This window comes from Cariama cristata, unplaced genomic scaffold, assembly GCF_000690535.1.
Source record: "Cariama cristata isolate BGI_N322 unplaced genomic scaffold, ASM69053v1 scaffold87, whole genome shotgun sequence".
Classification (NCBI taxonomy): Eukaryota; Metazoa; Chordata; class Aves; order Cariamiformes; family Cariamidae; genus Cariama; species Cariama cristata.
Genome location: NW_009626841.1, coordinates 56,215 through 75,541, shown reverse-complemented (window position 1 = coordinate 75,541; position 19,327 = coordinate 56,215). Strand labels below are relative to the sequence as shown.

The 19,327-nt window shown below is 41.3% G+C and overlaps 1 protein-coding gene across 1 annotated transcript in view; it reads right to left on the bottom strand.

Annotated features, from left to right (window-relative positions):
• SLC9A4 (solute carrier family 9, subfamily A (NHE4, cation proton antiporter 4), member 4) overlaps window positions 1-19,327 on the bottom strand; it is a 34,539-nt gene that overhangs the window by 9,288 nt on the left and 5,924 nt on the right. Inside the window, exons 3-7 of the mRNA XM_009704170.1 lie at window positions 15,441-15,700; window positions 12,384-12,601; window positions 8,874-9,076; window positions 7,643-7,729; window positions 6,220-6,290 (exon numbers count right to left, since the gene is read on the bottom strand). Of these exons, the coding sequence (XP_009702472.1) occupies window positions 6,220-6,290; window positions 7,643-7,729; window positions 8,874-9,076; window positions 12,384-12,601; window positions 15,441-15,700 (839 nt within the window). The remainder of the gene's footprint in view (window positions 1-6,219; window positions 6,291-7,642; window positions 7,730-8,873; window positions 9,077-12,383; window positions 12,602-15,440; window positions 15,701-19,327) is intronic.

The following is a 19,327-nucleotide window of genomic DNA, read 5'->3' as shown; positions in this document are numbered from 1 at the left end:
TCTCAGGGATAACACTGAGAGGAACCAGGGATGTCACCAAGTTTCCAGGCTTAGGTGTAATGCACCTTTATTCCATACTGGGTCTGGCGTGTCGCAGACTATGGGACAGCCCGTGTATGCTTCTTTCCATAGCAAGGAAACCAGTCTCTTTGCTGTCAGCAGCCCCTAGCTGCTGTCCCTTTGGACAACAGAAAGATCCTAGGTACATGTTGGAAAGCAAACACAAGCACAGCCCCTGAGGACTAATGGCAATCTAGTGTGTCAACGAGTAGTGGTCTATAAAATGCAGGCTTGGCTCATTTGTGCAATGCAAATCGAACTGATACAGTTGATGCATGCAGCTTTGACATCATAGAGAATAACTGCCGCTCTGGTCCGCACTTCACTGAATTTCCCCACAGGGTCTTTATACCTTATACCCCCTGCTGGGAATAAACAGGGGAAAGCAGAACTCCACTGGGAAGACATCAGATCATCTCTTTACTTTTCCAGTTGCGTACCTGACCCCCTCCACATGCCAGGACAGAAGTGGCCAGTCCTAAGTCATTTAGAGGCCTATCAGTTTGCGCTTAAAGTGACTTAAACAGAATAAATAAAATTCCCTGAGTTTCAGTTAAGCTGGGATAGTAAGAGAAAAAAACAGCCTGAAGATAGTGTGTATTGTTCTGGAGCACGAATAAAAAATGTGTATTCTTTTCATGGGATTAGATATTAACCTACCCAATGGATAACAATGCACAGCTATGGTAAAAAGGAACAGATTGCTTTTACATTTTGCAATACACAATGTATTAAAAAAGAGCTCTCAAAAAAACCCAAACAAGTTTGGTATGTTACCAAATCCATAAAACAATCCTTATTGAAACTATTTCTTTGTTCTTATTGAAACTTCCAGCGTGTTACAACAAAGCAGGGCACAGGAGATATATTTGTGAAGACAATACTGAAATTATAATATGCTATGAAAACTGTCTCTCTGTAATGAGTACCGTGACAGTATCTCTTTCTTCTTTAGACGTGGAGATAGTTGATACATGGCGGAAATAAAATGCCTTCCACAAACCTTGTGAGATTATTTTTTTATAATATCTGCTTGGCTCTGCTTTTGCCATTTCTATCCTTATTTCTAAGGCTTATAGTCTCCAAAACATCATAACAAAATGCTCTATTTTCATTCAAATGTGCACTCTTTGTTGCACAGTCCATGGGCAAATTTCTCCAGTCTGCACTGGAAATACTCACTGCATATGGGACATCCACTCCACCTCCAGGGATCACACCAGCGGGAATGCAATTGCTGAGAATAATGTTAATTCACAACGATGGAGATCTGCTTTGATTGTTATAGAGCATTTCCCCTCTTGTGCTTAAAGGCTGTAGAACTAATCAGAATTGCTAGTGAGAGAGTTTTCTCACTACTCTGGCACTGCACATACTGCTTTCCGTGCCATACGTTGGAATTTTATTTCAAATCTCCACTTGCTTATAGCCAGATTTTTGTATCCTCGCTAAAGTCAGGGACTTTAGGTACAAGCTATCTCAATTATAACAATCAAACAATTTACAAATAAATTTAGAAACCTTTTAGTCTTAAGCAGGTTCACTTAGTTGCTCAGGAGAACAGAGTTATAAGAACTACTGCACTGGCTCAGACTAAAAATCCAATAACTAGCTTACTAGCCCATCTCCTCTAGTGCTCAGCAGCGGACACCTATCAATGAACAGAGCTGGGAAAACATATTTTCCTAGAACACTCTCACAGCCTCCAAGAATCAGAACATTTCTGAGCCACGGGCTGCACTCATTTTTAGAAAGGCTGTCTCAGTAGGAGAACCTGTGCATCAGAGATTGATGCACACTAAAATTCAATTACAGCCAGAGTAGAGCTGGCAAAAATTAGTCCATCGTATCATCTGTTTATTATAGAATATTTTTCAATCAATTTCTCAGCTCAGGAGCGAATTTCTGAACTATGCTGAAGCAATTTGTCTTATTTTCTCTTTCCCGAAAGAAAAGGAGTGTGGTTTGATTGCCATAGATTGTCTACCAACCTTGCACATTTTCTCTTGGCTCAGAACAGTTAAGGGAATACAGCAGACAGAAAGGAGCCTGACAGACACACAGTCTTTTTTAATATCATCCGTTCAATAAAGAATGATTTAGAAAGAAAAGCGCTAGGTCTTACGCTGCATGTTGACCTCAGTTTCAGGTTAAAAGAAAGCAGATGAATCTTGACATGATTAAGTCAAAGTTTTAAGAGAGATTTTAATTTAATGTCCAGTTGGTATTTGGACTTTCTGGTATGGGTTGAAATGATCGTTCAGAAAATAAAATATGCTGGGCCCTGCCAGAGGCTGCTGCAAAATGGAGGGGGGTTGAAATATGCAGCAGCAGAGAGCAGGGGGTAGCAGCAACAGCAGCCAGCGGGAGCCTAGGAAAGAGTTTGTGGGGGCAAGTGCCATTAGCAGTACCCACACTCTGGACAGTGGGTTGCAAGGTGAGGATAAATACATGCACAGCAGTTAAAGTACGCAGGAGTGAAGATTTGTACAGACTTCTCTCTTAGAGGGTAGTTCCCTCACTGGCGGCTCTGGAGATCCCACCAGTTTTGTCCCCTGGTCGGTCTGATGAATTACTGTTTCATAGAATCATAGAATCACAGAACGGTTTGGGATGGAAGGGACATTTAAAGGTCACTCAGTCCAAGCTTCCTGCCATAGGCAGGGACATCATCAACTCGATCAGGTTGCTCAGAGCCCCATCCAACCTGACCTTGAATGTTTCCAGGGATGGGGCATCTACCACATCTCTGGGCAATCTATGCCAATGTCTCACCACCCTCATCATAAAAAATTCCTTCCTTATATCTAGTCTGAATCTACCCTCTTTTAGTTTAAAATCATTACCCCTTTGTCCTATTGCTACAGGGTCTATTAAAAAGTCTGTTCTTATAAGCCCCCTTTAAGCATTGAAAGGCCACAATCAGGTCTCCCTGGAGCCTTCTCTTCCCCAGGCTGAACAACCCCAACTCTCTCAGCCTGTCCTCACAGCAGAGGTGCTCCAGCCCTCGGATCATCTTCATGGCCTCTTCTGGACTCGCCCCAACAGGTCCATGTCCTTCTTGTGCTGAGGACCCCAGAGCTGAAGGCAGTACTGCAGGGGGGTCTCACCAGAGCAGAGCAGAGGGGCAGAATCCCCTCCCTTGATCTGCTGGCCATGCTGCTTTGGATGCAGCCCAGGCTTCATTTGGCTTTCTGGGCTGTGAGCCCACATTGCCGGGTCATGTCCAGCTTTTCATCCACCAGTACCCTGAAGTCCTTCTCCTCAGGGCTGCTCATAAATATTTAATTGGGCAAATATGGTATGGAAGTACCAAAATAGGGGAAGACAGTTTGACGGACTGCAAACTGAAGTAGCAAAAATTGCAAATGTTACAAGGAAATCTGCTCTCAGTAAAAATTTGTGATTGGGATAATGGAGTCAGGACCTGCGCTCTAAGCTCTCCTGCAGGTCTCAGCACCTAGCAGTGATGAGCAAAACCCAATGGCCAGCTAAGTGGCAAATATGGCCACCTTGAACCACTGCTGTCACTTAAAGCAGCCAGAGTGGCTTCCGTGCCTGACTCATGACTCCTTCAGAACTGCCCATCATTGAAGAGAAACAGAGAAAAGGTCCCTGGTTTTAATTTTCACCCTGTGAACAAAGAGCCAAAGTGCAAATATGATGAGCACCAAATTGCCAGCACAAACCAGCAGCTTCTTTTTTCATAACTGTCTTTTTTTTTTTCCTCACACTTATATCGAAGTCATGAAATCCCTTGGGTATTTTCTCATTTTTGTGCCCTTCCTTCCTGTCCCTACTCTGCAAAGGCTCAGGGGATCAGTACTCACTGTAAAGAAGCTGTGGATGATTTTGAAATTTTCATGGCACTCTCAGCCATCTCAATGGCCAGTTTTATCTCCATCTTTTTGTACAATGACACAATGCTGGATTTGGGCTGGTGTTCCCGAATTAAGATTTTCTTCAAATACTTATTGTCAAACTTCTTAAATCTGCAAAAGAGATATTAAAATCAAAGTGTAAAAAAAGGAAATGTGTTTTTATTTCTGTGGTACAAGCTGATCTTCATTCAAATGCACACACATATAATTCAGTTATGGAAACTGAATCCAAATTGGAGGCACCTGTGGACTGCTGAAGGCCTAGTGAGCCGAGACCTTTAGGAGGACATTTGGCATGGTCTGCTGGTCCACAGAGATTGCAAAGCCCACCAGACAAAAGAAAGAAACAAGCTGCAATCAGAGCAAAAAAAGAGGACTGGGTGTGTGTTTGCATATAACACCGCCATTTGTCAGAAAAAAATATGGCCAGTTTCCACGCTTAGAAAGAAACAAGCTGCAATCAGAGCAAAAAAAGAGGACTGGGTGTGTGTTTGCATATAACACCGCCACATTTGTCAGAAAAAAATATGGCCAGTCTCCACGCTTTTATACAAATGTTGTATTCTAGTAGGGCATAACAGCAGCAGCTGCTCTTACAGTAATCCTGGTCTATTCAGGCAGCCAGCAATGAGGCTCTAAATGGCCCAGCAGTTACAGTGGTTTGGGCCCATTATGTTGCTGATAATTTTGAATCCTGACAATTAGAGCAGACAAAATACATTTCTCTGTGTTCTGAATAACAGAGAAATTGAATGGACCACAAAATACTATGTGCTCGCATGCTGCAGATTGTACAATATCGTTAATGCGTGGCATAATTCGAGTGTGAATGTGTGTGTGCGCTTTGGAACAGGTATGTGGGTTCAGGCAGACGTTTAGCAGAACAACAGCAGATCTTCTTGTATGTTTCTTTCAAAGGAACAGTTTACCACAGCAAGGTAATGTGCTCCACAATGCTAGGAAAAAAAGCACTGCAAAGTTTGTACATGTTTTCTTAGCAAAGGCTAGTTTTTATACATTAATAGCAGAGAGGTACGCAAATGTTTCCACTGGGATTAGAGCTTTTTATGTTTTCCTGTGTAACAGAAAGCCTCCTGGAGTGTCATCACTTAGGTAATTAATTCTGATATACGTATGCTAAAAGCCTTTAAAGTTGCATAGAAAAATCTAGGGAATAGCTTTTAATACAAGGTCCCCTAGAGCTACCTCTGCACCGAGAGCCAAGAGGACATTTTAGCTTCTGGGTCCCAGTATGTGCCCTAGCACATTACATCATGACTCCTCGGTGGGACAAGAACTGGATGCAAACCACTCTTAATTCCTCTTTTCCATAGGGAGAAACCCAGTCATGAACCGAGTTGCCATGTGTCCTGACAGACCCCCGTAGCTGGATTACTGGGGCCCAATGCTGAAAGGTGAGCCAGAGGACCCCAGCACAGAAGTCTAGGCATAGCTAGGATAACTACGGATAACTTTTAGCCCACAGCATCATAATAAGATGTTTGTGGGAAGGGAAGATTAGTCTCTCCCCACACTTCACATGCTGCGGTGACGACCAACATGATCACAGGGCTCCCTTAGGGAAAAGACAAAAGGAACGGCAGCTCGGAATGGGAGGTCCATCTTTTCTGGGAAGTGCCTGGAAGAGCTGCAAAGCTTCACAAAGCCACCTCATCCTGCTTATAGAAGACACAACGCAGGTCCTGTGTTTCTAAGTGAAGACTAGCTTGAGAGTATCTGCTTATGCTACTGGATATTTAAATTCAATCATTCCCTTCAGTACTCTTATTTTAAGTATTACTGAATGCAAAGACCTGTAAGGACAGGTGACTAGCTATTATTGAATCTGTACTCACCAACAAGGGATGGTATTTGCTGTGGAGGCCTACAGCAGAAGTCAGTGAAGCGCTGGCACTTTAGATAGCTTCTGTTCTAAATCCAGACCTAAAGGAGCACTGTCACAGATCCGAAGTTTGTACCAAAGCTATGTGCACAGGCTGATGTCTGCAGCATGAGTTCCTGTGCTATATTTTCTTTCACAAGGCTTATTTTCTGCTTGTTTGTGCAGAAGCAATTTCGTCGGCGATATACAAGCACTGCACTCCCAAGAGATGATGGTTACTCAGGAGTTCACTTTTTAAAAAGAGATATTGCGTACATTCCCATTATTTTCGTGCTTTATGGGGCACTAGGTTGATTTCCTATTCTATTTACCTATTGTATTTTATATGATAGATAGGTTATTTTATTAAAGTAAGCTGCAATAAAAGATGCGTACTTATCTCTCAGTTGATAATGACTCCAATGTCCACATATGTCTTCAATACCAGCCTTCAAGTGATCCATCAACTAGAGAAACAAACATGGAAAAATTTTAAGTGGCCATTATGAGAAAATAATGTCACCACAAATACTCAATTGTTGACAGGATTTTGAGATTTTTTTATCGGAGGATGTGAGTTAATTCTGAAAGCATCTACATTTCTCTAAAAATCAAGGCAAAGATCCCACTGTGGCAGTTCCTATGCTTGGCTGCAGTGGCAATATTTTGATGGAGGTGACAAGTCTGTCAGTCTGCTACGTCTCACCATCACCCAGCAACATATAGGCCCAAGTAAAGGACTATGTCCAATGGAAGATGATACTGAGCAACCAGATTTCGTGGTCCTCTTTGTCTACTGAGACCAAAAACTAAATTCTTGGTTCTGTCAACCAAGTTTCACTTCTGCATGCCTGACCTCCCTGAGAGGGGCACAGGGCCAGGTACCCCACACCTTAACCTTTGCCTTGACTGACAAGTCCTCTGAGGATTTTGCAAATTGTCATGAAACTGGTAAATTCATCATTGCTAACTACCAGGATTTTCAGTCATCTTTTCTGTGTTTCTGGCATTATAGCAACAGACAGAAAAACGGCCAGTTCTTACATACATACTGTTCTGAGTGGTCCTTTTAAACATAAATTCCTTTCATGGTTAAGTGTAAAGGTTGAAATAGTAAGAATTAAATGCACTTCAAATTCAAATCAGTTGAGATGCTGTAATTTTGCTAATGTCTCTGCATGTGCTTAATTTTAAGGCCCAGTGTTTCCGTTAATTTTGAATATATTCCCTATTGTGAAAATGAACGCATGTACGTATATTTTTTATAGTGTTGTTAAGTCAATTTGAGCCGCTTTCTGTCATTTTATATGATGGTAATTTGAGAGCCAAAGTAAATGTTTGAAAGGGGAAAAGATCATTACTCAGAATAACTTGAAACTAAATTTGCAGGCCAATGGTTGAACTCATTTCAGTTCAATAAAACTTGACTAAAGACTTTAACGTGTCAGTGTGTCTAGAATCAGTCAGAAGATGGCAACAAAGGTATCTGAGAAATCTAGCTGGGAAGGATGAGGAGTGCATTTTGTAAACGCTACCTTTATGTTTCTGTCCTCCCCTGGTCACAAGTGTCAAGAATTAAGGGCCCTGCTACACCATGACACTTGTGGTACAATATTATAATATGATAGTCACCATGAATATAAATGAGATATCATATTTTAGAAAATTATGCCTAGGGTTTCTTCCAAATGTTGTGAAAAGCATTAGGGTCCAAACCCACTGAATGCCAGTGTTACCGAATGCCTCCCTCTGTCCAGCTCTTTTGGGTTACCCTTTCTCTTCTTTTTAGGATACCAGCTAGTGAATATAAAAAACTTACTCGCACATGAATTTCTTCATTGATAGACTCCTTTTTGTTGGTCTTTTTAACATCTAGATATCTGACCAATGGACCAATTGTGATTCCCTGCATTTGGAACAATGAGTTGAAATGTTAATTATCTTTTAGAAAAAAAAACAGAAAGAAAGCAAAAGGATTTCATTTTAATCAATTAGGAAAGCTGTGTCTTAGACACAACTATGATCTATTACTTGTATGGAGAGCTACAGAAGAGGATTAAAACTCAAAAACTTTAAAAAAAATGACAAACAAGTTATTTTCAAGTGACATTGTATTTATCGACATGTTTTAACTGTGTAAAGTAACTGACTCATTGCCAGCCTTCTTCAAAACAGAACTTACTTGAAAGAAAACATTATCTTTGTGAGGTTCTTACAATCTTGAAACTTCTTACTTCAACATTTTCAGAATTAATTTTTTTTTTCACTTAGAAACCATTTTCAGCTATTCACAATTCTTTACTGCATTGCTACAGAGTAGCATTTTAAAAGGGCAAATAGAAAGAATTTTTTTTTCTGAAACTTTCTAGTGGAATCTAAGTGCCTAACCACAAATGCATTGGCATTGGCCCCATTGGCACCCTAGAGTATCTGAGATATTGATATGGGAAAATACAGAACATGGGATATAAGACCTCCAGAAGATTCAGTTCTTCCAGATATAGCAGTGTAAGCCAAGTGGAATAACCCAAACATCTGCAGTAGGCACCTATTCTTATAAATCTGAATTATTCACTTTATTTTTCTTTAATATCCTTTTACAAAGGATTTAAAAATGTTCTCATTTGGTCCCTAAGATGAAGATAAAAGTAAAAAATTCAAAATCCTTCATAGGACAGAGATTATTTTCTGTTCAGTTTGAGATACACCACTAGTAGAGAACAATTCTGTACTGAAGTGTAAAGTTAAAATGCTTCTTTATTTGAAAGCATTACGAAGCACATGTGGAGTGAACTTAAGAGATTTTGGACACAAAGTGACCTTTTCCCTGAATATTTTAGAAGACACAGGTTTTCAATACAGACTTTCTGAAAAAGTTATTTAGTAATACCTTAAAAGCCCCAAGAGTGTAATTACACAGTGCAGTGCTAAATCTGGCCATAAAATACGATCGCTTGCCCTACTTTAAGAGTAAATTCAATGCAATCTTCACTGTGAAGCTTTCAGTCACCTCTATTACATGAAAGCAGTGCATTAAGAAATACACTTACTTGGATGAACACGGTGAAATATATAACTACAAGAGTAGCAGTAATGAACAATTTTTTTCTTGGGAAGAGATTCACTGGAAGCAAGAATGCAAGAGAGAAGCTGCTGGCTCCTCGAAGGCCGCTGTAGGAAATAATGAGTTGGTCTTTGAAGGTGAAGGGATATGTTCGGAACTTGTTACTGATGTAGAACAGAGCAAATACACCTAGGAAAGGAAAAAAGCACAACCATTTATTAATCACTGAGAAAAGGAAAATATTTAAAGCAAACCATCTGGCATCTTGGCTCAGGCAGCTGTTGACAAACTTTTGTTTTCAATTTTGGGTTCTTGTAGCTTCCCTGACCAGCTGCTGAATCTGTTTCGTGTGAAACAATCTCCTAGAAAAGACCGTAGCTCCTAACTGCTTCGGGATTTAAACTCAGTTACACACTTAGAAGTGAGATTAAGGGACAAGATTTATTTTTTGTATTTATGTTGCACAGTTCTTCTCCAAAGTGTTCTGGAGACAAGACAAACCACTGGATGAGAGTTCTCCCTGTGCCTTCCCTTGCAAAGTTTCCTGCTTTCTGCACAGTATCTGCCCAAAGTGTTTGAACGGTGCTTTACCAACATTCCTGTGGACAGGTTCACTGAAAGGCAAAGAGTAATAGCATTTTAATTTTTAATCCTCTGGTTTATTGTGTCTCTAATTCTCTGTTTATTTCTCAAATTTCATTTTACTTTTAATAAAAGTTAAAATTAATCAGGCAGCCTGTGGCTGTGTAAAGACTGCAGCTTTTCTTTATAGAGTACATTTAGCAATTTACTTGATTTAATCTTCTTCATCTTCTGTAAGAAACATGTATCCTGTGTTTTGTGGGGGAACTGTTAAATTACTGAAGCAAAAGCTGACAAATGCTGCTAATTATTGGTGTTATTTTACACAGCTGTCAGTGATAAACTCAGTGGATTATTACAGGTAAGGCCAGTAGCAGTATCCTGTTATGTAGGTTGCTGGACATTGCTTTATATAAGACTCTTTTTGGCTACCTATAACTATGCTAGACATCAGCTACTCAGACTGAAGCTGCATATGTGAGGTATCACCCTCAGGCCAATTCTCTTTACTTTATTCAAGCTTCAGAAAAAGATGTAATCATTTTAGCAAACAAATTTAGCAGAAAATATTTCAGCCTTCCTCTGGAAAGCTCTAGTACTCCCCTTGGTGTTTGAGAGAAGGATGGACATGTGGCAGCAAAATAGCTTTTGTATCAGGAGAGTGCTTTTTCGGTCTTGATTGGAAGGGTATTCTAATACAGACTCCGAAAGTAAGTCTTTAAAAACTTAGAGGCCATGTTTGGTCCAGGATTATATAAAAAATATTTAATTACTTTCTTTTTGCTGTCAACCCACAAGAATCGTATCACCTCTACTGTCGAGTACTTGTGTCATCCCTATATAATAGAGTTGTTCAGGTTGCACGTACTTGAACTTTCACAGGTTTCCCCTTTCCTCTTTTTCCTCTAGTTAAATGTCTTCCTCCAGGGGTCCCAGGCTTAAAAGTCTTGAAATGTGTATGGGCTTTGAGGGTCAAGCCAACATCTTTCTGCTCTGTTGTTCTTTCTGACTGAGGGACAAGACACCTGAGAGATTTCAGAAATAGCACCTTACTCTCAGATGTTTGATGCCAACACTTAGCTGGTCCCAAATGTTAGACTCAGGCTGGAAAGGACCTTTGGAGGTCATCTAGTCCAAGTTCCTACTCAAAGCACAGATAATCAGATCAGGTTGCTCAAAGCCCCAGTCAAGTCTTGAATGCCTTTAAGAATGGGGAGCTGGGGCACTGTTACAATATTGGATCACCCTGATGTTAAGAAATGGGTCTAATCAGAATTTCCCGTGTTCCAGCTTGTGTGTGTTGCCTCTTGTCCTATTGCTGTGCATCTCTGAGAAGTGTCTGTTCGCATCTTCTCTTTCTCTCCTCTGATCAAGTATTTGTAGAAAGTAGTAAGGTCTCTCCTGTGCCATATCTTCCCCAGGCTGCATAGTCCTAGCATTCTCAGCCTCTCCTTGTACTCCAGCCTCTGACCAGGTTGGTGGCCTCTATTGCACTTGATCCAGAACCTCCATGTCCTTCCTATGCTGGGGAGCCCAGAACTGGAGAGAGCACTCTGGAGACAGCACACACTTCCACCAGTGCTGAAGAGAGGGGAAGAAACACTTTGCTGAACCTGCTGGCTGCACACTTGCTAATGTAGCCCAGGACACAGTTGGTCTTCTTTGTCACAAGGACGTAATTCTGGCTTGTGTTCAACCTGTTGTCTACCAGGTTCAAAACAGACCCCTATATAGCATAGGCAAGGAGTGCTCACACCCCTAACACAGTGACTGTAGATGCTGAGGAAGAAGCAGGAGGTGAAGAGAGCTCAGAGAGTGGCCAGGCTTGCAAGCATCTCCTGCAGGCTCTGCTGGAGACACTGCTAGACCCAGTAGGTCATTCCTTCTTTTCTTATGTCAGCTAGAGTGTTGGGCTGGACAGTACTAGTGGGTGAGGGAGAAGATTTACGGTTGGACTTGATGATCTTTGAGATCTCTTCCGACCATAATGATTCTATAATTCTAAGATGGCAATGTGTTGCCTCTCTGCTTCCACAGTTGCAGTAAATTGGCTAACAAGCACAAGAGCAGCTCATACGAGAAGTCTGCCATGACTGCTACCACCTGCAGAGCACCACCAGCCTTCTTATTGCTTCTCATTTTTCAATGTTACTGTCAACCCATCCTGGACATTAGTAGAAGATGAGAAATTGTGTCCTACAGCTCATGTAACATCATCTATAAACTGCCCTGCCCATGATGGAGGAATCCCAGTCTCACAGATTATGGAGTAGGAGACTTTTTGGAGGAATAGGGAGATACTGTGTGTAGAAATGGTGTAATATCAAACAGGCAGTCTTTTCTAGCAGTTTAAAACTTCAGAGTTGACTTGTGAGGAGCAGTAGCATAGGGTGGTTGGCCTAGATGTGGTATAAGGAAGGAAACAGAGTCCCTGTTCAGTTATCTATCAGTACTAATTTTCACCCTCCCTCTCTTTCAATGCCTTCGGCACTCCTGGCACAGGACCTGTAGTGTTGTAGCACCAGAAGTGTGGTGATGTACATTATCTAATTAGTAAGTTAATTACAATGTGCGATGAAATCATTATGAAGCCCACTTACTCAAGGGCATATAGTTGACTACAAGATAAGCATCTATATAGGCATAATCATGGTAATATTTTAATTTTGCTTAAAATATTCCATTCTCACCTAATGATTAAGTCTGTGCTTGGAGACCGGCATTCAAATTTGTTTGGGGCTTTTCCCCCCTTTTTCTCCATGTGTAGATTTGTGAAATTAACTTGTCAGTAACATAAGCCTAGTAAATCCATTTTTAAACTGGTTATGCCAGTCTGCTCGGACTTTTCTAACATACCTTTGCACCAAAGGGTTTCTCTCAGAGGTGCAGAGGTTGCCTGCAAAGGCTGACTTACTCAGTGTCCGCCAAACGAGACAGAAGAGCAGAGTGAAGCAAATGAAGGCCCAGTTCCACTCATGGTTTTTTCCCACTGTAGACACTCCCATGAAGATGAAAATCAGGGTCTCACTGACGCTGCTCAGCATCTTCATGAAATATTTTATTGTGGTATAGGAATTCTGGGAAACATTCTCCTCCACATATTTTTTCATCGTCACTGCACATGCTGTCATCCTGTACCAGGCAAAACATCAGAGATCAGCCACAACCTGTTTTTCTTTTCATTTACGAACAACCTCAGCCTTCATTACCTGCACTCTCCATCACCAGCCTCTGACCTTCCTAATATCAAGAAGCATTTTATTTCTTCGGTAACATTAGCCATTTCATTAGATAGAAGAGCATTTTCATTAAATTTTACAAATCCATTTTGCATACAGGAAAAAGGAAGCAAACCAGTCAGCCTTCCTGACGAGGAAGTGAGGGTATCACGTTCCAGTTCAAAGTCCATTTTGTCCTGAATGCCTAATACACAGCCACCAAGCACCAAATATTTGAGCCTCAAACAAAGGGCAAGTCGGTTTTGTACCAGTCTATGGACAGAGCAGTTACAGGGACATAACCTGCCTTTTAGTGATCGTCTCCTTTGAGGTGATGGTGGGAGAACACGGTGGTAGTCCTATGCTGGGGCAACTGGCAGATCCACAGGGCCAGGGTAAGCTTCAGTGATACTCCACCCCCAGCATTGATGTACATCAGTGAGAAATTCAACTATCCTACAGAGGTGTCTTTCCCTCCTTTAGGTACCCAGGGTGTGGGGAATGTGCCTAAGGAAGCAAAGGGATGTTTTCCACCTCTTTGCTGTTCATGAGGACTAGACCCTGCTTTGGAGGCACCAGCAGCTGTCTGGCACAGACACTAGTAACCATCACATGGAGCAACCGTCTTTGAGCAGCCCTGTTGAAGGGGGTTTCCTCTTCCCCTCTTCGTTTACCACAGTCATAGGTAATAGATTGACTGCTATGCCAGTAACATATTCCATCATCTATCTAGTTTCTGCTGATATTATTTTAGTCTTTGGGGGCTTCTTGTGATGATATTTTTCCAAACTTGTGAATTCAGAGAACGCTGACTGTTCATTAAATAAACCTTCATCTGGTTTCTGCTCATTTAATTTCCACTGAAGAAATCTCAAGGGTATTCTGGTGAAGCTGAGACATTTAGCAGGTCCAAGGACACTCTAAGACAAGGCCATTAGGTATTAATGTTTAATACTGTTGACTTTCAGAGACACATGCATAATAGACTTTCATAATCCAAGTGAAAAATGAATGAATTCCTCAATAATTCAGAAGGGTGACAATAAGTTCCCATCCCTAAAACAAGCAATAATTTCCTTAATGAAGCAGTAAGAATAATAAATCCCAATTATATTAACATTCTTTTATTACCAATAATTTCAGCACTGTAATGAAAATAAGAAGCCAAAGAAATAAAGAGCTATATAGTCTAGTGTAATGAATAGGTAGGGAAGAAGTATTTTGGGCAGTGCAGGTAGCAAAGGGTCCATACAGACCATAGTGCTCACTACACAGCAGGTCTAATCCTGCTCAACTAAAGTCACCAGTCACCTCAATCGGAGCAAGTGTGTTGGATATGCAAAACATAGTACAAGACTCATCTGCTTTGTCTAATTGCTCAGAAAAACACCTCCTGTCTAACTGCTTATTTAGCATGGTTAAATATTCAAATATTTCTTCCCAGGGACATCCTGCAAAGGTTGTTTTTACAAAGCTAGTTCTGCTCTGAAGCTGAACAGACTGAGGTTGTTTGGCCTGGAGAAGAGAAGGCTCTGGGGAGACCTTATTGTGGCCTTTCAATGCTTAAAGGGGACTTATAAGAAAGATGGGGACAGACTTTTTAGCAGAGCCTGTTGCAATAGGACAAGGGGTAATGGTTTTAAACTGAAAGAGGGCAGATTCAGACTAGATATAAGGAAGAAGTTTTTTACGGTGAGGGTGATGAAACACTGGAAGAGGTTGCCCAGAGAGGTGATAGATGCCCCATCCCTGGAAACATTCAAGCCAACACAGGCCATGCGAGGCTGCTGCCACCTACCAGCTGGGCATGGAGCCACCAGCAGCCAGCAGCATTTACCACCATCAGGTTCCCATTTCTTTACACTTTACCCTGCTGAGGGGCTGTTTGCTCTGGTATCTTTGAAATTCACCTACCAGCACTTTTCTTGTAAAGTCTCTCACTTCCACCCCATTCCTTCCTTTCTTTTCTGACTCCTTTCCTGCCGCCGTCCTTTTTCCTTCCCAAAATACTCACCCTCTCCACATTTACTTCAGTCGACAGACCTGACAGCTTTCTCTCTGCAGCGGGTACTCAGGCCATCACAGCACTTTAAGGAAGCAGTCCTCAGCATTACAGCAGTATTAAGCTATCTTGATCACATCAAAATATGATCAATATCCATATACAGGAGTATACGTATGCGCATGTGCCTAATGTTCTCAGTTGCCTGGTTTTGCCCAGTTTTAGTCCCAGTGACGCTGTTCAAATGTAATGTAATTCCAGTAAATTGTGTTAGAGCTGATATTCACGGCTGTGTACAAAAGCAAGAACTCAGATGTACTTTATGATGTTTTCCATAGTCATTACTTTTCATCTCTCGTAACCTGATGGTGATGCTGCTTAGAAATAAATACCGATACACTGATCTATTACCAAATCATTGCCTCATTCTGCCAACCTTATCACAAGTAGCAGCCATCTGGTAGCAGCACTAGTCATTTTACCCACGGCTTGCAGTATTTTTACCAACAGGCAAAAATCTAAAAAAATTTCAGAGTAGATATGCACACCTCAGTAGTACCTCTGTGCCTACGCTGAGTTTGCTTTTCCTAGTTACCACTGCATTTTACAGACCCCTTAGAAGCCCTCCACTGCAGGTCTCTAGGCCAGGGACTGCAAATGCCTGTATTGTACCAACCTTGAGCAAATCACCTCCTCAAAACACTGCCACTTCCCTCAAGAGGGCATCCAAAAAGCCATAAGGGATACTCACGCCAAAATGCCCGAGATGTAAAGGGTTTCAGCGGACAAGTATGACAGGTAGCTGAACATGAAGACCAGCAGAGGTTCAATAGCAGAAATGTTGTGGGTGAATCGAGTCATGAGCGCTGAAACAATTCCAAAGACGATGCCAAACAACATGCCGCCCAGCCCCACCACGAAGAAGCGAGCGAAGCCAGCAAGAACGTCGATGGATTCGATTTCTTCATACTTGTGCATCTGCGTGAAGGCGATGAAGATGTTATATAAAACCTACATGTGAAAATAAGGAGACAGCAGTCAGGCATCTTTCTGAACCTGGAGGCTTACTCATTTCATAGGAGGGGGGATGTGTGTCCATGTGTGTGTGCATATATATATATATATATACACGCATATGTGCCTGAAATTGCTTTAGACAGCTCAGCAAAGTAACAGTTGAAGTCTCAGCTGGTTCTTAACAAGTCCCAGAATTAAGGGTCTGTTAAGTGTCCTGAAAAACAGCAAAAAAAAAAAGGGTAGATGGTTATGTAATAAGAGTAAAACTCTGGGCGATCAAATGCAATTGAAGTAACTGAAAAATGCTCAAGCTTTTTTGTTTTCTGAAGTTAAACTTAATTATTGGTCTTTGTAGCAGATGTTGAAAGCCCAGCTGGGTACCTTACCAACCCCAGGCTCTCCCCTCCACATTATCTTTCTGACTCAGGATGAGGCAGGGCAGGGCGGCAGCTAAGAATCACACTTTTGATTTAAATCTCATTTAGGTTGTACGTATGATCAGTAGACTGGGCATACTTCGTTAGATGGACTCTGGAACGCTGAATGTTTTTCAGTAGTACTTGATGCATAAAAATCATGAAACATCACTGGGAATGGGAAAGGAAGCAGGAGAGGGAAGGGAAGGGAAGGGAAGGGAAGGGAAGGGAAGGGAAGGGAAGGGAAGGGAAGGGAAAGGAAAACGGTAGCCTCAGTTTCATATTGTCTCTAGCTAGATAAATACAGCCTCTCTATCCTCACATGTTTTGAGTTTGATGCCACTTAAGCTCCTTCCCAGGAGCTCTGTGTCAATCTCAAAATAGGAACCAAAAGCTGTGGCACTCTAAATGGCCTAAAGACCCTTGACACATATATTTTAACTAGAAAGCTTGAAATGACAAAAAGAAAAAGAAAACAATGTCAGATTAGAAGAAAGATTGAATTTGCTACATTGTATAATTTGGTCTGTAAAGATAATTTTTTTAGTTCGGAGCAGATAAGTTTACCATACTTCTATTACCAATAATATATTTTCTGCAGAAATTCATGATGAAAAATCTGCAGTATATTCCACTTTTTCATCCATCTTTTAGAAACAAATAGAGAGTTTCAACAGTAATGAGTGGTGTATTAATAAAAAGGTCTTAGAGGTTGCTGACAGTCGGTTGACATTAAGTCCTATCAGATCTGTTTAGAGGGAATGTGTAACACGTGAAAGTCACCTTTCAGTTTTCAGGAAAATTTGGGGAACATCTAAAGACACCAGCTCTCCAAAGCTGTTGCACCAAAGCATTCGTTCAAAAAGGCAAAACAGACCAAAATCATTTGCCTTAGCTGGTTTTCTTTAGTCTTTCTTCTTCATGTAGTTAATTCCAGAAGGCTATTAAAAAGATTAAAGCAGATATTTGCAGGTAGAAGAGTCAAGCTCATTAGGATAATAATTATTCCCCAGCTACTATCTAATCTTAAATTGCTGCTGGGAACATATGACCTTGAGCTGTCACACAGACTGTTCTCCAGGAGCCTCGTTGCTAATGTTTCTGGGGGACAGGCAAAGCACAACAAAATGTTTCATGTGAGAAAATACCCAGAGCTGCTTTTTTCTGACGACTATGTATGAAATTAGGCTTTTCAGTGGCAGATAAGGAAAAGAAGGTTCATGTCTCCACAGTAAGTAAACATTACTGTACTTACCATATAGCTTTTGATTACAAAGCCTGTTTACTCTCTGTTCCCCGTTTCTTGCAGACTTCAATCTCTTCCTAAGACTTGTGATACTTTAGAAATGATACCAAGGCATGAATCTATGCTGACCTATGAATAAAGCAAATTATCTGCAGGAAATGACCTAGTAAGTTTTTCTCCCTTTTTCTAGTTCCTAAAGTGTCTATATGATATAACCGAATTGGCATTGAAATGGAAATTATGGAAATATGACATAATTTCCATTTTTTTGTAACACGCTTTGTGGGAGTAAACTGTTCTGTACAACATCCTGCACTGTGTCATACAAGTAAGGCTCCGTGTCACTGCCGCTTGGCTAAGTTACATCGTGGTACTTGTAGAATCATAGAATCATTTAGGTTAGAAAGGACCTTTAAGATCATCAATTCCAACCATTAACCCAACACTGCCGAGTCCACCACCAAACCATGTCCCTAAGCACCACACCTACATGTCTTTTAAATACCTCCAGGAACGGTGACTCCACCACCTCCCTGGGCAGCCTGTTCCAATGCCTGACAACCCTTTTGGGGAAGAAATTTTTCCTAATATCCAATATATACGTCCCCTGCTGCAACTTGAGGCTGTTTCCTCTCATCCTGTCACTGCTTACTTGGGAGAAGAGACCGATCCCACCTCGTTACCAGTAAATGGAGTACTATCATTCTCTATATGGTGGGAAAGCCTGAATCAGCTTAGGATGCCTTTGTCCACTCAAGAAGAAGGGATGGATTGATAGTTGGTCTCATTTAACAACTCTGGAAATGTCATGCTTTGGGTTTTTTGGAGGGGACATTACCATGTAGTGATGTACACTGGGTGGCTGTTAGAGCCAGGGAGGAGAAGAGAGAGCACAACTTTGTCACTCACAGGGGAGAGGACTGGTCCCTCCTCCAGCTGTCCATACGATACAAACATTGCACATACCATCCACATCAGAAGCACCGGAAAAAAAATTTTCAAGTGACTGCCTTAATCACCAACACAGGCAGCCTTGATAACTCTTTCTTTCCACCCTGTTAACTCTTTCTGATCACATGCATTTAATTTTAGTCTAAACACAGCGGGTCAGTTTCAACAGCAGGAGCAGAGATCATCTCCATCCTTCTTCCTAGCACCCATACATCCCAGTGGTCAAAGTCTTTCTCAGCGACACCACAGAGGTAAATTAAAACCCCTCAAATAAAGAAATTAATTTTACTGGGGTCTCCATCATGCAGTAGATTTCTTTAACTGCTCTGCCCCTGCTCACAAAGAAGAGAGAGCACCATTAGAGAAAACAGGCACTGCTGCTTCATTTTGAGTACAGCACGATGTATAGGTGTTCTCAGTGTTTCTAAAATCAAGCCTCAGAGATTAAGTAGTTGGGGGAAATATTCTGTTTCCTGATGCACACAGGTGCTCAGCTCCTGTTGAGACAGAAATGGTCTGTGTACATGTGGGAGCAGAGCTTCAGATGTCTGAAACACTTTGCAGCAAAACCAGGGTCCTCCACCTGCGTTCAGGTTTGAATGAAATCTGCACTGGATTTACTAAGATCACTGTTTTGAACAAGGCTCTGAAACTCCACTAATGTATGACACACGCTAGGAACAGTCCTGTTGCTGCCTGTGCTATTCTGATGCTAACAACCTGCTCAGAAGCAACTGGGAAAAGCAGCATCTTTAGAACCTGGAGCCTTCTTGTTCCACCCATGGACATGGCCCTACTGAGAAGAATGGGAAAAGGTACAAATGGATAAAAATGGTAAATTATCCACTTTGGTCCCAGTCCCTTAAGTCAAAGGCATAACTCCTAAATGATCATTTTAATTCCACAATCTGTTATTTTGTGATTTTTTTTATACAAGGATATTGAACTAAATATAGGAGAGGGAGCTATTCTTGATTCAAATGTAATACACAGGTTCAGCAAAATTCA